Source organism: Muscardinus avellanarius (genome assembly GCF_963383645.1).
Source record: "Muscardinus avellanarius genome assembly, chromosome: 20".
Classification (NCBI taxonomy): domain Eukaryota; kingdom Metazoa; phylum Chordata; class Mammalia; order Rodentia; family Gliridae; genus Muscardinus; species Muscardinus avellanarius.
In genome coordinates, this window is record NC_137806.1 from 35,297,555 (window position 1) to 35,317,111 (window position 19,557).

The 19,557-nt window shown below is 50.2% G+C and overlaps 1 protein-coding gene across 1 annotated transcript in view; it reads left to right on the plus strand.

The window, feature by feature from the left end:
* TTC13 (tetratricopeptide repeat domain 13) overlaps nucleotides 1-6,911 on the plus strand; it is a gene marked incomplete at both ends in the record, with an annotated part of 43,651 nt that extends 36,740 nt beyond the window's left edge. The window contains 5 exons of the mRNA XM_080717248.1: nucleotides 638-773; nucleotides 1,910-1,989; nucleotides 5,427-5,505; nucleotides 5,604-5,683; nucleotides 6,797-6,911. Of these exons, the coding sequence (XP_080573374.1) occupies nucleotides 638-773; nucleotides 1,910-1,989; nucleotides 5,427-5,505; nucleotides 5,604-5,683; nucleotides 6,797-6,911 (490 nt within the window). The remainder of the gene's footprint in view (nucleotides 1-637; nucleotides 774-1,909; nucleotides 1,990-5,426; nucleotides 5,506-5,603; nucleotides 5,684-6,796) is intronic.
* Between the last annotated feature and the right edge of the window lie 12,646 nt (nucleotides 6,912-19,557).

The following is a 19,557-nucleotide window of genomic DNA, read 5'->3' on the forward strand; positions in this document are numbered from 1 at the left end:
CCCAGGCCTTCATGAGGAAACACCAGGCTGCAAATTCCAGCTTTCGTGGACGTTCCTCATCATTAGGTCTCTAAACCACTTTTCTTTTTCCAGCACTGGGGGTGAACCCGGGGCATTCTAGCCACACCCTGGGGCCTATGTTCTTATTCTTTCCTTTGAAACAGGGTCTCACTAAGTTGCAGAGGGTGTAAGTAGCAGAGGCTGGCTGTGAACTTGCGTTCCTGTCTCAGCCTCCGTAGTACTGGGATTACAAGCATGTGGCACCACGCCCGGCATCCAGACACTTATCAGAGTACCTTCCCACTAAAGATGCTTCCCTCCAAAGGGAATGCTAGGCCGGGCTTCCTTCCACGAGTTCTCACCGCTGACCTTGAGTGGACAGGCACCAAGCCTCTGCTCCTCAGCACCGCAGCTGCACACGCTGTCTCAGCTCGTGCTGAGGACGCTGTGCGGCCGGACTCAGGGCAGGCGGCCCACCCGCGGCCCTGGGAGGGGGCCTGGAGAGGCACGTGCGGGAGACCTGCCGTGCTGTGCTGTGCGCTTTGGGTTTTGCTGTGGCTTCTCCTTTTTGAACTGTGTGTGTGTGGCTGGCTGGGCTGTGTGATACGTGCCTTTGATGCCATGGCTGTCTTTTCAGAGTGGGCAATATCCTGTTTTCCGTGGAAACTCAAACGACAGAGGAGAGGACCCAGTTGTACCACGCTGAAATTGATGCGCTGTATAAAGACCTGACGGCCAAGGGGAAAGTGCTGATCCTCTCGTCAGAGTTTGGGGTAGGCTTCTCTTTCTCCAGCTCCCACTCCTCTGCAAACCTTTTGCAGATATTAAAAGCCCCCACCTTTCGTTGAGATCGTACCTCTTAGGCCTGACATCAGATTGAATTGAAGCTACAAGTACCTATGTGAGCTGTAAATGTCTCTTTTTAAGTATTCTTATGGGCAGAAACGGCCTGTTCAGTAACCACAGTGATGGCAGCGCAGAGCAATCTGGCGCCGTTCCTTGGCGCGCAGGGCCCTCCGGTCTGTGCCTGAGCACGCTCCACAACGCCACCTGGACAAGTCGCTTCGTTTCCCTGGCAGTCAGCTCTTCCTCCATTAAGCCTCTAAGGCTAGGGGGCCCAGTAAAGACACTTGCCGCAGTGCCAAGGGAGGGAGCTGATCGGAAGGCATGTTAGGGTCTGGGGCGGTGGCACGTGTGAGGCCCTGGGTTTAATCATCAGCACCGAGAGAGAGAGAGAGAGAGAGAGAGAGAGAGAGAGAGAGAGAGAGAGAGAGAGAGAGGAGAGAGAAGGTGCATGCAAGAGCCCATGTGAGCAGATTAGGCTGTGATAAGTGCTTTTTAAAATTGTAACTGGAGCCGGGCGTGGTGGTGCACACTTGTAATCACAGCATTCGGGAGGTGGAGACCAGAGGATCATGGTTTGAGAACAGCCTCAGCTCCTTAGCAAGGCTCTTCGAAACTCAGTGAGACCCTGTTTCAAAAATATGACTAAAAATAAAAAAATAGGGCTGGGGATGTAGCTCGGAGGTAGAATGACCCAGGTTCCATCCCTAGTTTACAAAAATAAATAAATTAATAATAAAATTGTAAGGAGGAACCTGGGCGTGGTGGTGCACACCTGTAATCCCAGCACTTGAGTTGCTGAGACAAGAGGATCACAGGTTCAAGGCCAGCCTCAGGTTCAAGGCCAGCCTCGGCCACTTAGCAGCTTAGTGGGACCCTGTTTCATTGTATCTCAGAGATAGATCACCCCCTAGTATCACACGTGCACGCAAACAAACAAACAAAACCCACAAAAAACAGATAGATGACCAGCGTGTGCGGAGCTGAGCTGCCCTCCCATATGAACGGCAGGGAGTGTGGGTTGGCGTCTGGTCTTTAAGTTCCTGAACTGTGTCCTTTCTTCCAGGAGGCTGACGCTGTTTGCAACCTAATTTTATCCTTGGTTTATTACTTTTATAATTTAATGCCCCTCTCTCGAGGATCTAGGTAAGTGCTAGCCTATGACTAAGGCTTTTTTACATTCTAAAATGTTTTTAGCTATTTCCTGATACAGGTATAGGTACCCAATTATACCAAAAAATGATAAGAATGCATGCAAAAATATCACTTCTTTGATCTACCATGTCCTCAAAAGAACCATAGAAGACCTAATGCAGAGTGCCTGAGCGTGCTGGGAGTGGCCTCCGCGGCCCCCAAACCGCCCCTTTCCCTGCCCGTCCCCTCCTCTGGTTACTGGGCACTGGCTGCCTTTGGCCTTATTTGTTTAGCAGTAGTTTCACTTTGCATCAGCAGCACTTCCTTCCGCACTGTGTTTTAATGAGATAATCCTTGCTCCTTGTGCTGTGAACACACGGGAGTTGTTCACAAGGGTGTGTCTGCAGCTCCCTTTCTCTTCCCTTTCCTTTCCCAGAACTTTGTGCAGTGAATTGTGTAAATGGTGTAGAGTACACGCATTTGAACTTAAGATGTTTTGGCTAAAATAACATACTTTAGGCCGGGCGTGGTGGCGCACGCTTGTAATCCCCGCGCTTGGGAGGCAGAGACAGGAGGATCGCCCAGGTTCGAAGCCAGCCACGTGTGCTGGCTTAAGAGACCCTGTTTCCAAATAAAAATGTAAAAATAGGTCTGGGAGTGTAGCCCAGAGGTAGAAGGGCTTCCAGGAACCCCGGTACCACCAAAAAGTAAATAAATAAATAATAAAATAACACACTTTAATGTCTTTAATTAATATTGTAGAAAGTAAAACTCTCCTAAATGTGGCAGTAAGTTTGTTAGAGTATTTGAAAGGCCTTGGTAAAACAGAAACGTGGGTTTTCAGCGTAATGCTTCCCAGTATGTGCACAGAATGCGTGATGGAGGGCCTGAGTGCATCACCCTCCAGGCCACGGGTGGGCCGGCGGCACACAGGCCGCGAAGATGGCAGCCTCCCGCCCCTCCTGCTTCCTGCCCCGCCTCCAGCTCCAGTGTTCAGTGGAGAGGCCCTGTCCCTACTGCCCGTTCCCTCCCTCCTTTACTCCTTCCCCTGTGAGCCCCCACCCTACCCCAGCCCTCCTGCTCCTCTGCTGTGCTGACAATGGCACCTGGCCTGGAAGGCAGCCCTCGGAGGCTGCCCTACAGGTGCCCCGCCGGGCCATGGTGTCAGCCAGCTCTCCTGCCAGGAGCCGAGCGGGTGCCTCCCAATGCCTGGGGCAGCACTAGCAGACTCGGCTGTGGGCCTCCAGGCAGGTACCCTGCCCAGAGACCCCGGCGTCTCCAGGACCTGGTGCCTTGCACTGCCCAGGAGAGGCCTGACCAGCAGGCTCTGCCCACAGGCGGGGCCCCCAGACAGGTACCCCGGCGCCCCGAGGTCAGACTGCTGCCTTTCCTCTGCTTTTGTTCTTAGGAGGCCAGTAGTACTTCTATACCTAACAATGGGATGCATAAGCCAGGCATGGTGGTGCACCCCAGGAAGTCCAGTTCATGGGAAGCTGAGACAGGAGGGTCACCGTTCAACGCCAACCTCAGCAACCTAGCGAGACCCCATTTCAAAATAAAAATAAAATGGGGCTGAAGGTGAAGCTCAGAGGTAAAACGCCCCTGGGTTTAATCCCTAGGATCACATACAAAAAAGATAAGAATCGTATGTTTATAATTATAAACTTTATTGTATATATTGTTACGGTGAAATATGTTCGGTGTGTGTGGGGAGAAATAATTCCCCCAACACAACCACACAAACAGAAAAACCGCGGGTTCTTGTCCTGAGCTAAGGATAAGTATACATAGCTCGGACACTTGCTGAAGATTTAAAGAAGTTTATTAAAAAGATAGAAATACAGAAAATAGTTACAACTCATGCCAGAATGGCATGGGGGTGGGTGGTCTGAGCCAATTCACCACCCATAACAAAACCCAAAATGACCAAAAACAGAAAAACCGCGGGTTCTTGTCCTAAGCTAAGAATAAATATGCATAGTTTGGACAGTTGCTGAAGATTTATTAAAAAGATAGAAATACAGAAAATAGAAATACAGGAAATAGTTACAGCCCTATGCCAAAATGGCGTGAGGGGGGAGGGTGGCCCGGGCCAACTCACCACTCCCCAAGATATAGCACGTGGACCAGAATTTTTATACCCATGACCTCCATCTTGTTTGCGTAATTCTGATGTAGTGAATGTCTCTGGAAGATACCTCCCCTAGCAAGGTGTGGCCAGGTGTCTCCTTTCATGAAGGTCGACCCCTCCTACCATCTTAGCTGGCTTATCCAATCATGTAGGTCTGTCTTCAGATAGAGAAAGGCCTAGTTCCCCTCTCCTATTGACTTGCCAGTTACCTTTAGCTAGGTTAATTTACATTGGAATAGTTGCCTGCTTTTAGACAGAAACCAGTCCTTGCACAGATTTGCCCCTCACCCAATTTTTGAAATATATTAATAATCATAACTTTCTCAAATCTTCCTAGGCCATTCCCAATACTAGTATACTGGGGATTGAACTCTGGGGCATTCTACCTCCTAAGATAAATGGAAGGTGAGCCCAGGGCCTCACTAAGTAGCTGATGCTAGCCTTGAACCTATAGTCTGCCTGTCTTAGCCTCCCATGTGCTGGGATTATAAGCTTGTGTTACCACACCTGACATATATATATATATATATATATATATATATATATATATATATATATATATATAATTTTAAAGCTATGCTTCAAGAAAATTGTTAAAAACATAAGTAGAGCTGGGCATGGTGGTGCACACTTGTGATCCCAGTATTTGGGAGACTGAGACAGGAGGATCTGGGTTACGGGCAGCCTCAGCTACTTAGTGAGACCCTTCCCAAGTCAGTGAGACTCTGTTTCAAAATAAAGAATAAGATAGGGCTGGGGGTGTAGCTCAGAGGTAGAGTACCCCCTGGGTTCCATCCCTAGTATTGCAGCAACAAAAAAAAAATGTGGGCATGTGTTTTTTGTCGTTGTTGTTGTTTTGCAGAACTGGGAATGGAACCCAGGGGCATTCTATGTCTGAGGTATACCCCCAGCCTATTTTTTAGTCTTTATTCTAAAACAGTCTCACTGAGTTGCAGGGGGCCTCACTAAGTAGCTGAGGTTGGCCACAAACCTGGGATCCTCCTGTCTCAGCCTCCAAGTACTGGATTATAAGTGTATGCCGCCATGCCCGGCATGAACACATTTTATAACTTATTATTTCTCAAAAACAAAAAAGCAAATAGGAAGAAAACCAATAAATAAAAACACTTTTTTTCTCAGAAAGTTCTTGGTGACATTTCCGCTTGAATTAGCAAATCAGTAAATATCTTAGTAGTAAACTGCTGCATAATCAAAAGCAAAGTATTCTAAGTGCGACTGAGAGCTGGTGCTCGCGGTGGGGAGTCGCGGGCGTGCGGGGGGCTGCGTGTGGCCCCCCTGACTCCTCCTCCTTGGCCAGTGTGATCGCCTACTCCGTCATCGTGGGAGCGCTGATGGCGAGCGGGAAGGAAGTGGCGGGGAAGATCCCCAAGGGGAAGGTAGGTGGGCGGCGCGGGGCGCCTGTGGCTTCTGCTCCTGCTGTTGGGGACCGCAGCCGGCTGGCCTCCTCTCAGCCCCTCCCTCGCCTCTCTTCCAGTTGGTCGACTTTGAAGCCATGACGGCCCCCGGCTCAGAGGCCTTCAGCAGAATAGCCAAGAGCTGGATGAACCTGAAAAGGTAGCGTGGCGTGTGCTCCCGCCCCGCAGCTGTGGGCCTGGCCGCGCATCCCCTGAGTCCCCTTCCCGAGGCCGCGTGTCCTGCCGTGGTCTAGAGCCCTTGCGGAGTGAGTTAAGAGCAGCAGCGAAAGGCCAGCCAGAAACAAGGAGAGAGCTGTGAAAGGAGCCGGTGCGCCCTTGATATGCCCCTCCACCTCGCTCCGCCCTTGGGCTCGTGTGCAGGGCTGCATCCCGGCGGTGCAGAGCCACGGAGACCCAGACAGGCCGAGCAGTGAGCGAGCGCCGCCAGCGGACGAGGCCGAGGAGGCTGAGGCCTGGCCCTCTCTGGGCCCGCACTCGTCCTTCCATCTCACCCGCGGACGGGACTGGCTCCTCGCGGGCGCTTGTGCCGTGAGAAGTGGGAGGCCCCGCGTCTGCCCGGTGTGCTCGTTTGTGTCTCCGGTTCTCCTTGGGGTTTTCTGATTTATACGCACTCTGGTAATGTGAGCGCACTGTCGAGGGTTTTGCTTCCATTTCTTACATGGTTTCAGTGTGACTCTTCCATCAGTTTTGGGGGACAATGGCAGCTGACCTTGTGCTTGGGTCAGCGTTTCGCAGTGTACCTGGCCACCCTGAGCCCACTCAGCTCCGCCCCTGTGCTGAGTCAGGATGGATGGGGAGGGCGGTGCCGGGCCAAAGCCACTCTTCCAGAGCCAGCCTGCGTGGCCTGGGCAGCTTCCCCGAAGCCCGGGCTGAGCCCTGCGCAGCTCAGGATGCGAGCTGCCTGGCCCAAAGCCTGGCCAGGAAGGGCCATGGTGCTGGTGACACACACACGGTGCTGGCACGTGAATGTGTTGCAGGAATAAGTGTGCCATAAGCCTGGCCTTCCTGAGCATGGGGCGCACAGTTGTAACTCCAGCACTTGGGAGGCTGAGACAGGAGAGTCAAAGGTTCAAGGCCAGCCTCAGATACTTAGTGAGGCCCTTTGCAACTCACTGAAACCTGTTTCAAAATAAATAATAAAAATAGGGTTGGAGGTGTAGCTCGGGGGTAGAATGCCCTTGGGTTCCATCCCCAGACCCGCAAAAAGTAAATAAATAGAACATCTCATAGCATGTCTGTTTCTCCTTTTCAGCATCTCGCCTTCTTACAAGACCCTCCCATCTGTATCAGAGACGTTTCCAACGTTAAGGTCGATAATCGAGGTGCTAAACACAGATCCCTCACCACCGTGTCTCAAGAAACTCTAGCCGTGCTGTGGGGTCTGCACACGTAAAGGGCCGGGCCTCTTGCTTCTTAAGCTATTTTTTAAAACATGGAATTAAGGAATTAGGTCCTTTATTACTTTTGATACCAATTTTTGATAGGAATTGAATACTTGAAATAATTCTCCTTACTTTTCTGAACCGCAACAGAAATCATGAAAGCGGGTTTTTTGGGGAAAGCTACCTGACTAGGAAGGGAGGTGTCCCCGCCAGCTGGGTACTGCTGATCATGTGACTTTCCTCTCAGCAACAGTGTTTACTTCAGAAACCAAAAATTAATAATTCAGATGAACGATGCCAAGAACAAGCAAGGCGCACCCGCGCCCTCACGCCAGTGTTCCCGGAGCCCTCCGCCGCGCCGGGCGCCTGGTTCCTGTCTCCCGGGGCTGTGGAGACCCGGCGCCACGGCTCGCGGCCAGGAGCACCACTCGGAATGACGCAGACGGTATTTGCCAACGTCCCAACACTGAGTTACTGAACCATGTTTTTCTTTTCTTTGTTGGAAAAAAATAAACCAAGGTGGTTTCTATAAATCACCAGTTTTGGGCACTGGATTATGTCTGTTTTTTATTGTGGACTGGCTTTGCTTTTGGGTATGAGAACAATCAGAAATTACTTGTCTTGTTTTCAGGATGCAGGGAGTGGTAGGGATTATTGAACTGCTGCCCTTTCCAAGTCCTCTCACTTCTGGTCTTTCATTTTGCTCTCACTTTCTCTGGCTTAGTTTTTTCTTGGGATCGTACCTAGGAGCAGCGTGGCAGAGGTGCGTACGGGAGTTGGCACCATGGTGATGGCATGGGCTGGGCATCTGCGGTCACCGGAAGGCTTCTCAAGATGTGGCCCCTTGGTCCGGTTCCAGCACCTGTCCTACGTGCGGTGCCCAGCCCTTGTCCTGAGGAGCAGGTGGTGGTGTGCGTGGCTCTTACCTGAGGAGTGGGTGGTGGTGTGCGTGTGTCTTGTTTTGACCAAACCGGCCCTCCCTTCACACTCAGCACAGGTAAAGGACGGGGCTGGGGAAACGGCCGGAGTGAGTCCGGAGCATCGTACTGGCCTTGGGGGTCAGTAGGCACCATGAGGCCAGCCTGCGGCTTGGTAGGGCACCTGCTGAGGCGCACCGGGACGGCTCAGAGGCATGTGTGGAGTTTCTTTCCTGAAGCCCTAGTGGATCTGTGCGGGTATAGACAGAGTTCAGAGTGGAGTGAGGCCATAGAGACAAACCCATTAGCGTGTGTGTGTGTGTGTGTGTGTGTGTGTGTGTGTGTGTTCCTGGGATTGAACCCAGGGGCATTCTACCTCTGAGCTACACCCCTACCCCATTTGGCTTTATTTAGAAAAGGGTCTTGCTAAGTTGCTGAGAGCCTCACTAAGTTGCTATGGTTGGCTTTGAACCTATGACCCTCCTGTTTCAGCTTCCCGAGTTCTAGATTACAGGTGCGCCCCCACGCTCAGCCTGTTGATCTTGTCTAAAGTCAAAATCCTCAATTTTACCAGGGACTTTTCCTTAGGTTTTCACCAATTCTGTGGCTTTGGAGAGGAGATACCCATTTTTTTTTTTAATTTTATTTTATTGGTGCACTGTATTCATACATCATAGTGGGATACAAACTTTTGTAGACATACATGCACACATCGCCCAGTCAGCCCCCACCCGATCCCCACCCCATTCTCTCCCCATCCCTCCCTCCCATGCTTGGCTTAGTGGTTGACATCTAGTATTATAGCAATTTATCCAAAATTAAAAATGATAATCTCACATAACAGTTTCATTTGTCTGATACCAAGCTTTTGATGACTTAAAGATAACATTTCAATAATTCTTTTTGCTTTCTTTCTTACCAGAGAATATTTTTTTCTTTTTTTTAGGTGAAACTATCATATATTTATTTTTCAGAAAAAAATCTATCCTGATATGGAATATGGACTCTAGATACCCAAAACAATCTCGAAGCAAAAACAAAGCTAGAAGATGTATATTTTCTGATTTCAAACCATATAAAGCTACAATAATTGAAACAGTGTAGTACTGTTCTAAAGGCAGATATATAGACCATTGGAGTTAAATACAAGCCTAGAGCTAACTTCTTCCCTATATTGTCAAGTTATTTTTGACAAGGTTTCCACGAAGATTTGGTGGTGGAAATAATAATCTTTTAACTAAATATTGTTGAAAAATAATAATTATATGGAAAAGAATAAAATTGGACCCTTACCTAATCCCACATACAAGTATTAACTCAAACTAGATAAAAGACCTAAATATAAATCTTAAGACTATAAACTTTTAGGAGAAAATCTGGGTCATAAAACCTCATAACATTGAAATTGGCAGTGATTTCTTGGATATGATTTCAATGGCACAGGCAACAGAAGAATATACAAACTCCCTAAAAAATAAAAAAAATATTGTATATCCAAAGACAATGTAAACAGAATTAAAAGTTACTAATAGAATTGGATAAAATATTTCCAAATGCTATATCTGAAGGTATATTAATATTCCAACTAGAAATCCTAAAAATTAACAACAATAAAGGCAAACAATACAATTTAGAGATAGGTAAAAGACTAACATAAATAATGAATCTCCACAGATAACCAATCTTAGTTGTCTGTTAGATGGAAACTCTTGTTTCTCTGGTTCTGGTGAGTGTTACCTATTTCTTCTTTGTAGTTAATCTCTTTGAGTATTTTCTCTAGCGCTGGTTTTGAAGACATAAATTCCTTCAGTTTCTGTTTGTCATGGAAGCTTCTTATTTCTCCATCTAATTTGATAGAAAGTTTTGCTGGATAGGAAATTTTTGGCTGGAAGTTGTTTTCTTTCAGAGTTTGGAATATGTTACTCCAAGCCCTTCTGGCTCTCATGACTTGGTTTGGGAAGTCTGGAGTGATTCTAATTGGTTTGCCTCTGAATGTCACTTGGCCCTTTGTTTTTGTTGCCTTTAAGATTCTCTGCTTGGCTTCCACATTGGTCATTTTGACAATTATATGGCGTGGGGATCCTCTTCTCGGATCCTGTCTAAAGGGAGTTCTATAAGTTTCCTGGATCTGTGTATCAACCTCTTGCTCTATATTTGGAAAATTTTCTGCTATTACTTCCTTGAAGATATTGTTGATCCCTTTGGTATCACTTTCTTTTCCCTCCTCTATTCCAATTATTCTTAGGTTAGCTCTCTTAAGATGGGCCCATATTTCTTCAATGTCAGATTCCTGCTGTTGGATATCTTTTTCTAGATTAGAAACTATGCATTCATTTTTGGATTGCTCATCTTCTAAGAGCGAGATTCTGTTCTCCATGTGGTCTAATCGGTTGTTTGTGCTTTGAATTGAGGCCTTTACTTCATTAATTGCATCCTTTATCTCTTTTTGGCTCTCTCTGAGTTCTTTTCGAAGCACCTCTATTATTTCTACAGTTATTTTCCTGATTTGATCTTCTAGAAATCTCTGATTTTCTGTTTTATCAGGTTCTGATGTTGTGGGGTTGTGCACATTCATTACTTCAGTGTTATTCCTCTTTCCCATGATTTCGGAGGTTTGTGCCTTCTCTGGGTTCTTCCCTTGGGTCACTATGGCTTCACTTAAGGTGCTCTGGATCTCGAGTCTGTATTATCTCAGACCCTACTACTCCTTTACTGGGTTGTATCACAGAGTCTCCGACCCAGGGAGTCGATAGAGGCTGCTTTAGACTGTGGGGGGTGCCAGGTTGCACGCTCTCCTATGGTGTGATATCTCTGCCACCACCACTCCCTCACTGGGTCAAGTCCCAGGAGGCACAATACTGGGATTTCTCCTCTGTGGCCCGCAATTTGACTCACTGTTCTTGAGTACGTAGATGTAGCTGTACTGGACTCGGTGAATTCACTGCTGCTGCCGCCGCCGGTGGCAATATGGCGCCTCTGCCACGCCCTCGGCCATGAGGCTGGCGTATTTTTTCTTCTCTGGTTTTGATTTCCACTCTGAATCCCTGCAGCATGTGCTGAGCTCAGCCACTGGGAGCTTTAAATGCTGTCTGCGCCGAAAGATCCCGCCTGGCTGTTCCGCATCAGCTCACCTCGGCTTGCTGTAGCCGTCCGCTGAGTTCGCCGCTGCCGCCGGCAGTATGGCGCTGCTGCCGCGTCCTCGGGCGCGTGTGTCTCCTCTGTGGCCCTGAGCTCTGTTCTCAGTCCGCTTTCTCTCTGGAGCCTGGTGGTTTTTTTGTTTTTCTGGTGATGGTGTTTTCTGGCTATGAAAGGCGCTCTTTTTGTGGTAATGGAGATTGGTTGTTAGCGGGACTCTTAAGCCCCGCTTTTCTCGGTCGCCATCTTCCCGGAAGTTCGCGAGATACCCATTTTTTAGTTAGGAAATTGGCCCAAGTAGATGAGCTGACTCTTACAAGATGCGGCACGTGTCTGAGACTCTGTCTCAGCCTGGCCTGTGAGAACGAAGGACCGCAGATCATGCCTCACCGGCACATGCCCAGGCGGGAGGGCGGAGGTCGTAGCCTGGGCCACTGGGCCGGCTCCCTGGCTCTGGCTGCACCCGCAAAGGGCTCACCAGAAACGGGTGGAAGCGCGCCCATAGTCCTTACTGCATTCCTCTGTTCTTCGTACAGTTACACCTGTGATCACAGTGCTGGAACCTAAGGAAAAAGAAAATGGATATCGCTTCAGACTGGACAGGACTGTCGCAGGTTCCAAGAGAGCGCGGCAACATCGCAAGACCCTGCTGAAAAGCAAAAAATAAAAGGGCTGGGGTGTAGCTCAGAGGTAGAGCACTCCTGAGTTCAGTCCCCAGGACAAAAAGGAGAAAAAGGAAAGAAGGTACATCAAATTCGTTAGCAAACTAGGAGTTTAGAGTGGGGTCTCTGGTGCACCCGTGTGGGGGATGGGCCGTCGACCTCTCCAGTCACCTTGATAGCGTGGACGTAGGGGGATGGCCTCAAGCCCAGGCTCCCGCCAGCAGGGCTGGCCCACCTGGCTCCTGAGCGTGCCTCGAGGCGTCTGATGGAGCCTCAGTTCCCGGCCCACATCTGCCTCTGCCCCTCTTCCCCGGGGTTGGACTGGCATGCTTTCCACTGAGCGGTCAGCCGGAGCCTGCAGGCCCTGCCCTGGTATTCAGGTCACCGCCACCTCAGACCCAGTTCGCCTCGGAGCTTCTCCCGATGTGTTGAAGGCTGGCGGTGCCCGTTCCTGGGCCTCACTGCTGCGCGCCCAGGGCTCGGCAGCCACACAAGTCTAGTGGCTGCCGCATAGGACAGCAGAGCGTCCTGCAAGACAGTTCTGCCCTGAAACCCACCATGCTAAAGAGGAGCCAGCCTCGAGGGTGCATGAGGCGGGTGACCGCTGCTTCACCAAGCACAGCGGGGCTCCCAGGGAGTGGGGCACTGGCTCCCAGGCGGGGACAAGGAGACGGACAGGGGAGGAAATGGATCCCGCAACACCTGGTTACACGGGGTTTCTGGCAAGCACGAAGCCGAGGGACGTCCTGTTAGCTCACTCGGGTAGCCTGGGACCTCCTGAAAACTGGCCTGTGCTGATCTGGCCGCTTCCTTCCAGACTGGGCTTAACAACGTAGCCTCTGGCCTGGCTACGCTGTGGGGCCCAGGGCCAGCTCAGTCCACATGAGGGCCTCTGCCATTTTTAAAAGGGGATGCGAGTGGCAGTCAATGCCCTGAGCAGAGTCCAGGTTCAGGGTTTAGGGCAGGGCTCCGTGTCTAGTCCTTCATTCTTGTGTGTTTTTTGTTTGTTTGTTTGGTTGGTTGGTTGGTTGGTTGGTTTTGCAGTACTGGGGATGGAACCCAGGAGCAGTCTACCTCTGAGCTACACCCCCATCCCTATTTTTTATTCTTTATTTTGAAACCGGGTCTCACCGAGTCACAGAGGGTCTCACTAAGTAGTAGCTAAGGCTGTCCTCAAACCGCCATCTTCTGCTCTTAGCCTCCTGAATGCTGGGATTACCAGCTCACCCTGTCTTGAACCGTCTATTACCACTGGCCCGTCCTGTCACCCTGCCGTGTGGCTCCAAGCCAGGGCTCTTGCGCTGGCACGCGCTGCAGTCCTGACTGTCCTGCTTGGGTGGAGATTATATTGTGCCCTGCGTGTGGCCGTGAGTATGGTGAGAGAGGACGTCCACACACTCCCACCGCCCTCCTGGCCCGGCCAGCCGCCAGGGGCCCGGGCTCGAGCCGGTGCTGGTGGTCAGTTGAGTAAGGTCGAAACCTGTCCAGGGACTCTCACTTCCTTCTAATGGGATGTTACCTAAGGAAAGACTGAAGAAGGCTCAGTCAGTGCTGGGACGGCGGAGGCAAGGCTGAGGAGAAGACAAGCCCAGCCAGGCCACACCCCCATGGCCCCAGGAGTCCGCTCGGCCGAGTGGATGGAACCTTCCGGCAGTGACCTCCATGAGGTCCCGACTCTCATGACCCAGCCGTGGCCTAAAGCCCCTCTGAACCTCACTACGTCGGGGACTGTGCTCGCAACCCCCGAGCTGTGGGGTGCATCCCAGATGGGAACGCTACATAGCCAGGAAAGGGTAGGCCCTTCTGAAGGCTACCCAGTCAGGAGGCCAAACCCAGGCCGCCGTCTGCCCTCAAGCGGATCAGTTCACCTCTCGGGCCGAGTTACCTGGAAAGTGAAGGCAAATACAGTGGCTTTTTCTAGTCTTAGATATTTTGATTTACAGCTGGGCATGGTGGCGCATACTTGTCATCCCAGTCAGTACATGGGAGGCTGAGACAGGAGGATTGTTTAGGTTTGAAGCCAGCCTCAGCAACTTAGTGAGACCCTGTTTCCAAACAAAATCAGGCTGGGGTATAACTTGGAGGTAGAATGCCTCTGGGTTCAATCCTCAGTACCCCCAAAAATGTTTTTTGATTTATAGTCAGGCTTGGTGGCACACACCTGTAACCCAATACTTAGGAGGCTGAGACAGGAGGATCACAGGTTTGTGGCTAGCCTCAACAATTTAGCAAGGCTTTCAGCAACTTATAAGTCTGTTTCCAAACAAAAAGAGCTGGCGGGGGTGTGGCTTGAAGGTAGAATGCCCCCGGGTTCAGTCCCCAGCATCACACACACACACACACACACACACACGTATCTTGAGGCAATTACAGACTATATATATATATATTTTTTTTTTTTTTGGTGCACCATCGTCTCACATCATAATGTAGATGATGCTGACAATGGCAAAGGTTCACACAGCACTTGGTGCCCCGTCCCCGCCCTCCCTCCCAGTGCTGCGCGTCCAGGCTAACAATGTCATATCCACACGTGCACACCTATCGAATGTAGCTCTTCCATTAATAAACCTCCTCCTCCTCCTCCCCTCCCCTGGCTTCTCTGAGGCTTCCCTGCCATTATCTGGAGTCCCTCTGGTGTCCCTAATACTCCCTAGCTTGAGCATTTTGTTTGTTTATTTTTGGGTGGTACTAGGGGTGGAACCCAGAGGCTTTTCTACCTCCGGGCTACACTCCCAGACCTATTTTATACTTTATTTGGAAACAGGGTCTCACTAAGTTGCTGAGAGCCTCACTCAGTAGCTGAGGCTGGCTTTGATCCCGTGCGATCCTCCTGTCTCAGCCTCCCAAGTGCTGGGATGACAAGCGTGCGCCACCACGCTCGGTTTAGCTCTTTCTGTGTTTGGCTACTCTCACTTAACACAATGTTCTCCAGGTCAATTACAAATTCTTAAATTTTCTCTTAACTGGCTATTTTTATAAGATTCAGAAAAATCAGAAGTGTTCGTCCTTTTTACACAACTTCGCTGAAGCCACACGGGTGTTCACACAGATGTCCTGAGCGCTGTGTGGCTGGTGTGGGCGGCCGGAGCGGGCAGCAGCCGGGAGGGACTGGCAGGGAGGACAGCGGTCCTCCCCAGGCTCTCCTCAAGCCAGACTGTCGGGCGCAGGGGATAAAGGGACTTCACAGTGCAAACTGCTTTCCTCCCTCCCTCCTGAGAGTAGAAAAGCAAAACAAGCACTCGGGAAGCCTTCCCAGTCTCCCTGGCACACACCCTGCCCTTAGTGTCAAAGCCAGGGGCAGAGTGGGCAGATGGGGGCGGACTCCCTGCTCTGTGCTCCTACAGAGGACCGTGAAGCTGCACCGCAGACCCCCCACCACCACTTTCAGTGTATAAAGACTTACTTGAAACACACAAAATATCAGGAATGGTACATCAAAGCCCGCGTGCTGCCCGCCTGGCTCCGGAGAGACAACCTAACCAGCACGCCGGAGCCGCGCAAGTCCTAAGCCCGCAGCTCTGTTCTCACTCCGCACGCGCGTCTGTCTCCTGTGTGTGCGGCTGTCTGTAGGGATTTGTGTCCTTTTCTTCTTCTTTCTTTGTTCTGGGGTTAAATCCAGAGACCTTCTACCTCCAAACTCTACTTGCAACCTTTTTTTTCTTTTTTTCTTTCTGGTGGTACTGGGGGTGTAGCTCAGAGGTAGAATGCCCCTGGGTTCCACCGCAATACCCCCCAAAATTATGGAAGCGTTGAATCCGATGTGTAAACAGGGGAGATAGAAGCTGTCGTCCATAAGGGAGGCGGGGGGGCGTTCCAAAACCCCTGCAGGGCCTCCTGGGTTCTTCCTTTTCTGGAAAGAGCAACTTGTCAGGAAGCGAAGGTTTAACATTTCGCTGCCTACATGGCTGAGGTGACACGGCAGAGGCCGGTGTCTACGCCTCCTTGCAAACAGGCTCGGACCACGGCAATCTGCAAGAACAGCTGTTTCACATTAGGCAGGAAAATGATCCAGGCCGCAGCCGCTCCTCAGGAACACTCCACGTGTCCCTGGTCCTGCGCCCACACACACCAGCTCCAGCACAGCGCGCCCAGCCTCTGAAGGCACAGGCTCTGGAGACGGCTTGCAGGCAGATGTGCTCGTGCCTCTCCCTCGGAGGCCTCAGTACTGAACAGTGGCCCTCCCACACAAGAGCCACAGCCAGCAAAGAGCCTCTGTGCCAAAACGCAAGGAACTTACCACCTGGATGTGACCTTACTGGGAGGAAGCTTCACCGCGGGGCATGGTGGTGCCGGCCTATCATCCTAGCACTTGGGAGGCTGAGACAGGAGGATAGCAGGTTTAAGGCCAGCACACTGTAACTTAGGGAGATCATGTTTCTAAATAAAAGGTAAACAAGTAGCCGGGCACGGTGGCGCACACTTGTAATCCCAGCATTTGGGAGGCTGAGACCAGAGGATCACGGTTCGCGGACAGCCTCAGCTACTTAGGCCCTCCGCAACTCAGACCCGGTTTCAAAATAAAGAATAAAAAATAGGGCAGAGGGTGTAGCTTGGAGGTCGAAAGCCCCTGGGTTCCACCCCCAGACCCGCAAAAAGAAAAAAAGCCGGGCATTGTGGCGCACACTTGGGAGGCAGAGACAGGAGGATCGCACAGGTTCGAAGCCAGCCTCAGCTACTTAGGCTCTCAGTAACTTAGTGAGACCCTGTTTCCAAATAAAATATAAAAATAGGTCTGAGAGTATAGCCCGGAGGTAGAAAGCCCCTGAGTTCCACACCCAGTACCACAAGATAAAAAGGTTTGCCGTGTAGCTCAGAGGTGGAATGCCCTGGGGTTCGATCCGCAGTACCACACCCACAAATTCTTAGGACTGTTTCAAGACATGGAAACCCATCTGTGCACCATTGGAGGCAGGGATGATTTCCTTCAGGGACTAGGCCTGCCCTGACCTTCCTGCAGGACAGGAAGAGGGTGTTCTGAAGAGCCAGGAGGGTCTCCTCTCTGGTCCTCCGCGCCCTGCGTTACAGGATGAGCTTCTCTGTTCTCTGTCCCTGTCCCCAGAGGTGGCTGCCTCCTCCATCCAGTCTTAGCTGCTTGGGCGAGGTCTCAATCGGCTCTCCCCTGTGGTCCGAGAGGGTCACAAAGCTGACCCCTCGCTGGGTCATGCCAGGGCCGAGGAGCACAGCTCCCACAGAAGGCTTGCCCAAGGACTTCCTCTGTGTGTGAAAGTCCAGAAATACAGGTTTGGTTAAATGAGGTCTATATTCCTTATTCTTAGAATGTTTAATGACTATGAAAACCATGTTTCAGGGTGTGTGTGTGTTACTGGGGCTTTAAACCAGGGGCATTCCACCTTTGAGCTACACCCCCACTCCTGTTTTATTTGTTTTCTGAAACAGGGTCTCACTAGGTTGATGAGGGTCTTACTACGTGCTGAGACTATTCTCTAACCTGTGATCCTCCGGTCTCAGTCTCCCAAGTTCTGGGATTGTAGGTGTGTGCTACCATACCCGCTGCCAGGGTATTTAACAGTAGAAAAGTGTTCATGATATTGTGGAGGAAAAGGGCACATTACAGGGTAATTGCTTTTTTATCTTATAATAAAGATAACTTCATTATATAAGATATATAAACACACAGACACAAAACAAACTAAAAACCAGTTGACCTAACAACTTCCCAAGAGCTCCCACTTCCCAACGCCAGCCGGGCGAGGAATTCGGCCCGTGAGTTGCGGGGAAGCACAACTATTCAGACCACAGCCTCTTATGACAGCGCTGGCGTTTCTCCGTGTTTACTCCGCCCAGAGTAATGGCGACATTACCACATAGCAAATGCTTCTAATTTCAGCCGAAGCCTCCGAGCCATCTAGTCCTCCGAGTTCCTTCTCATAATTGGAAAGAGCACTCTTCCCCTTGTCCCCAGATCACGGACTTCACTCTGTGGCCAGCACCTCTGAATTTTCTTACACTTAAATTGTTTTGAACCGGGCGTGGTGGTGCACGCTTGTAATCCCAGTACTTGGGGGCTGAGACCGGAGGATCTGTGTTTGCCACCAGCCTCAGCTACTTAGTGAGGCCCTCCGGAACTTAGTGAGACTTTTCTAAATAAGGAATAAAAAAAATAGGGCTAGGGGTGTAGCTTGGAGATAGAATGCCCCTGGGTTCAATCCTCAGTACTTGAAAATTACACACACACACACACACACACACACACACACACACACACACACAAAGACTTCCTTGTAATAAATTGACCCAAAACACTTAAGGAGTGGTGCTCTTTTGAAAGCAACACTTATTTTTGCAACTGCTTTGAAAACGTGAGGCCGGATTTTAAATGCCAACGAGCCTTTCCTATGTGATTTCAAAGCCAGCTCTGGGAAGCTAACTGAATGCACATGTTTAAGTATCACCTACTTTATAGGCAGGAAGAAGAGAAACGTCAGGACATCAGGTCAGCGTATTGAGCCTGTATAGCATCAATTTATATATTGATTTTGTGGTACTGGGGATTGAACCTAGTAGGTGGACTCTACCTCTGGGCTACAACTCCAGCCCTTATTTTATTTTTTATTTTAGTGTGTGTGTGTGTGTGTGTGTGTGTGTGTGTGTGTGTGTGTGTCTGGGGCTGGAACCCAGAGGCATTCAACCTCCGAGCTACAGCCCCTGCCCCATTTTTTATTCTCACTGAGTTTCAGAGGGTCTCACTAAGTAGCTGAGGCTGTCTGTTAACCCGCGACTCTCCGGTTTCGGCCTCCTGAATGCTGGGATTACAAGCGTGCACCACCACGTCCAGCTTTATTTTTTATTTTAAAGCAGGGTCTCACTAAGTTGCAGAGGGCCTCAGTAAATTGCTGAGGCTGGCCTTGAGCCTGTGATCTGCCTGTCTCAGCCTCTCAAGTACTGGATTCATAAGCATGCACCACCAAGCCCGGTTCAGCCAGCCTTCTTTATTTATTTTGAAACACAGTTTTGTTAAGTTGCTGTATGCTGCCCCCAAACTTGTGATCGCTCTCAGCTTCCCAAGTACTGGGATCACAGGCACGCACCACTGCACCCGGCTTGTAGCGTCAATTTCCCAGCCCTATTTTATTGTTTATTTTGAAATTGCTGACTAAGTTGCTGACTTCAAACCTGCAGTTCTTCTGTCTCAGCCTCCTGAGTACTGGGATCACAAGCCTGGGCCACCACACCCTGCTACATAGCATCAACTTGAACTGAAAATAAATATAAACGTCATAGGCTGTGGCTTCATGAATAGTCCGCACGCCCTGACCAGTCAGGCTATCTGGTGGTTCTTGCTTCTCCGGTCTTATGCTGGCAACATTCTTGATAGTAATGTCTTCCATTAGAGGGCTTACCACATTCAAGGCAGTCCAAAAAACGTCCTCAGATTCTGAGCAGGAAGAGGATAAGGCCGTCTCATATTTGGGGCAGGGCTTTGCAAGGTATTTGTGCACTTGTGTTCATTCCTTCAAGCGCTACTTCAGAGGCAAAGACCCGAGGCTTGAGTCTTGCTAAAGTCACCCCGGGGCTGGGGATGTGGCCTAGTGGTAGAACACTTGCTTAGCATGCACAGAGGGCCTGGGTTCCACCCCCAGCCCAAAGAGAAAAGAAAAGAAAAGAAAAGAAAAAGAAGACAGTAATAGGGCGGGTGGGGGGCTCTGTAATTATGACTGAGGTGTGCGTGAGAGAGGCACTTCAGGACCATCCTGGCACCCCCAGCGTGGTGTATCGCCTCTCTGCCTGAGCGTGACAATCTCCAGCCCTCCTCAGTTTGCAAGCGGTGAGCTGCCAGAGATCTTAAGAAGCCTGTCGTTCCTGGATCAGCCTTGCGGCTCCCGCACGTTTATATTTTTGGTATGAGGATTTTGCCTGAGTCTCAGGACACTGACCCATGGATCTCTTTCCTCT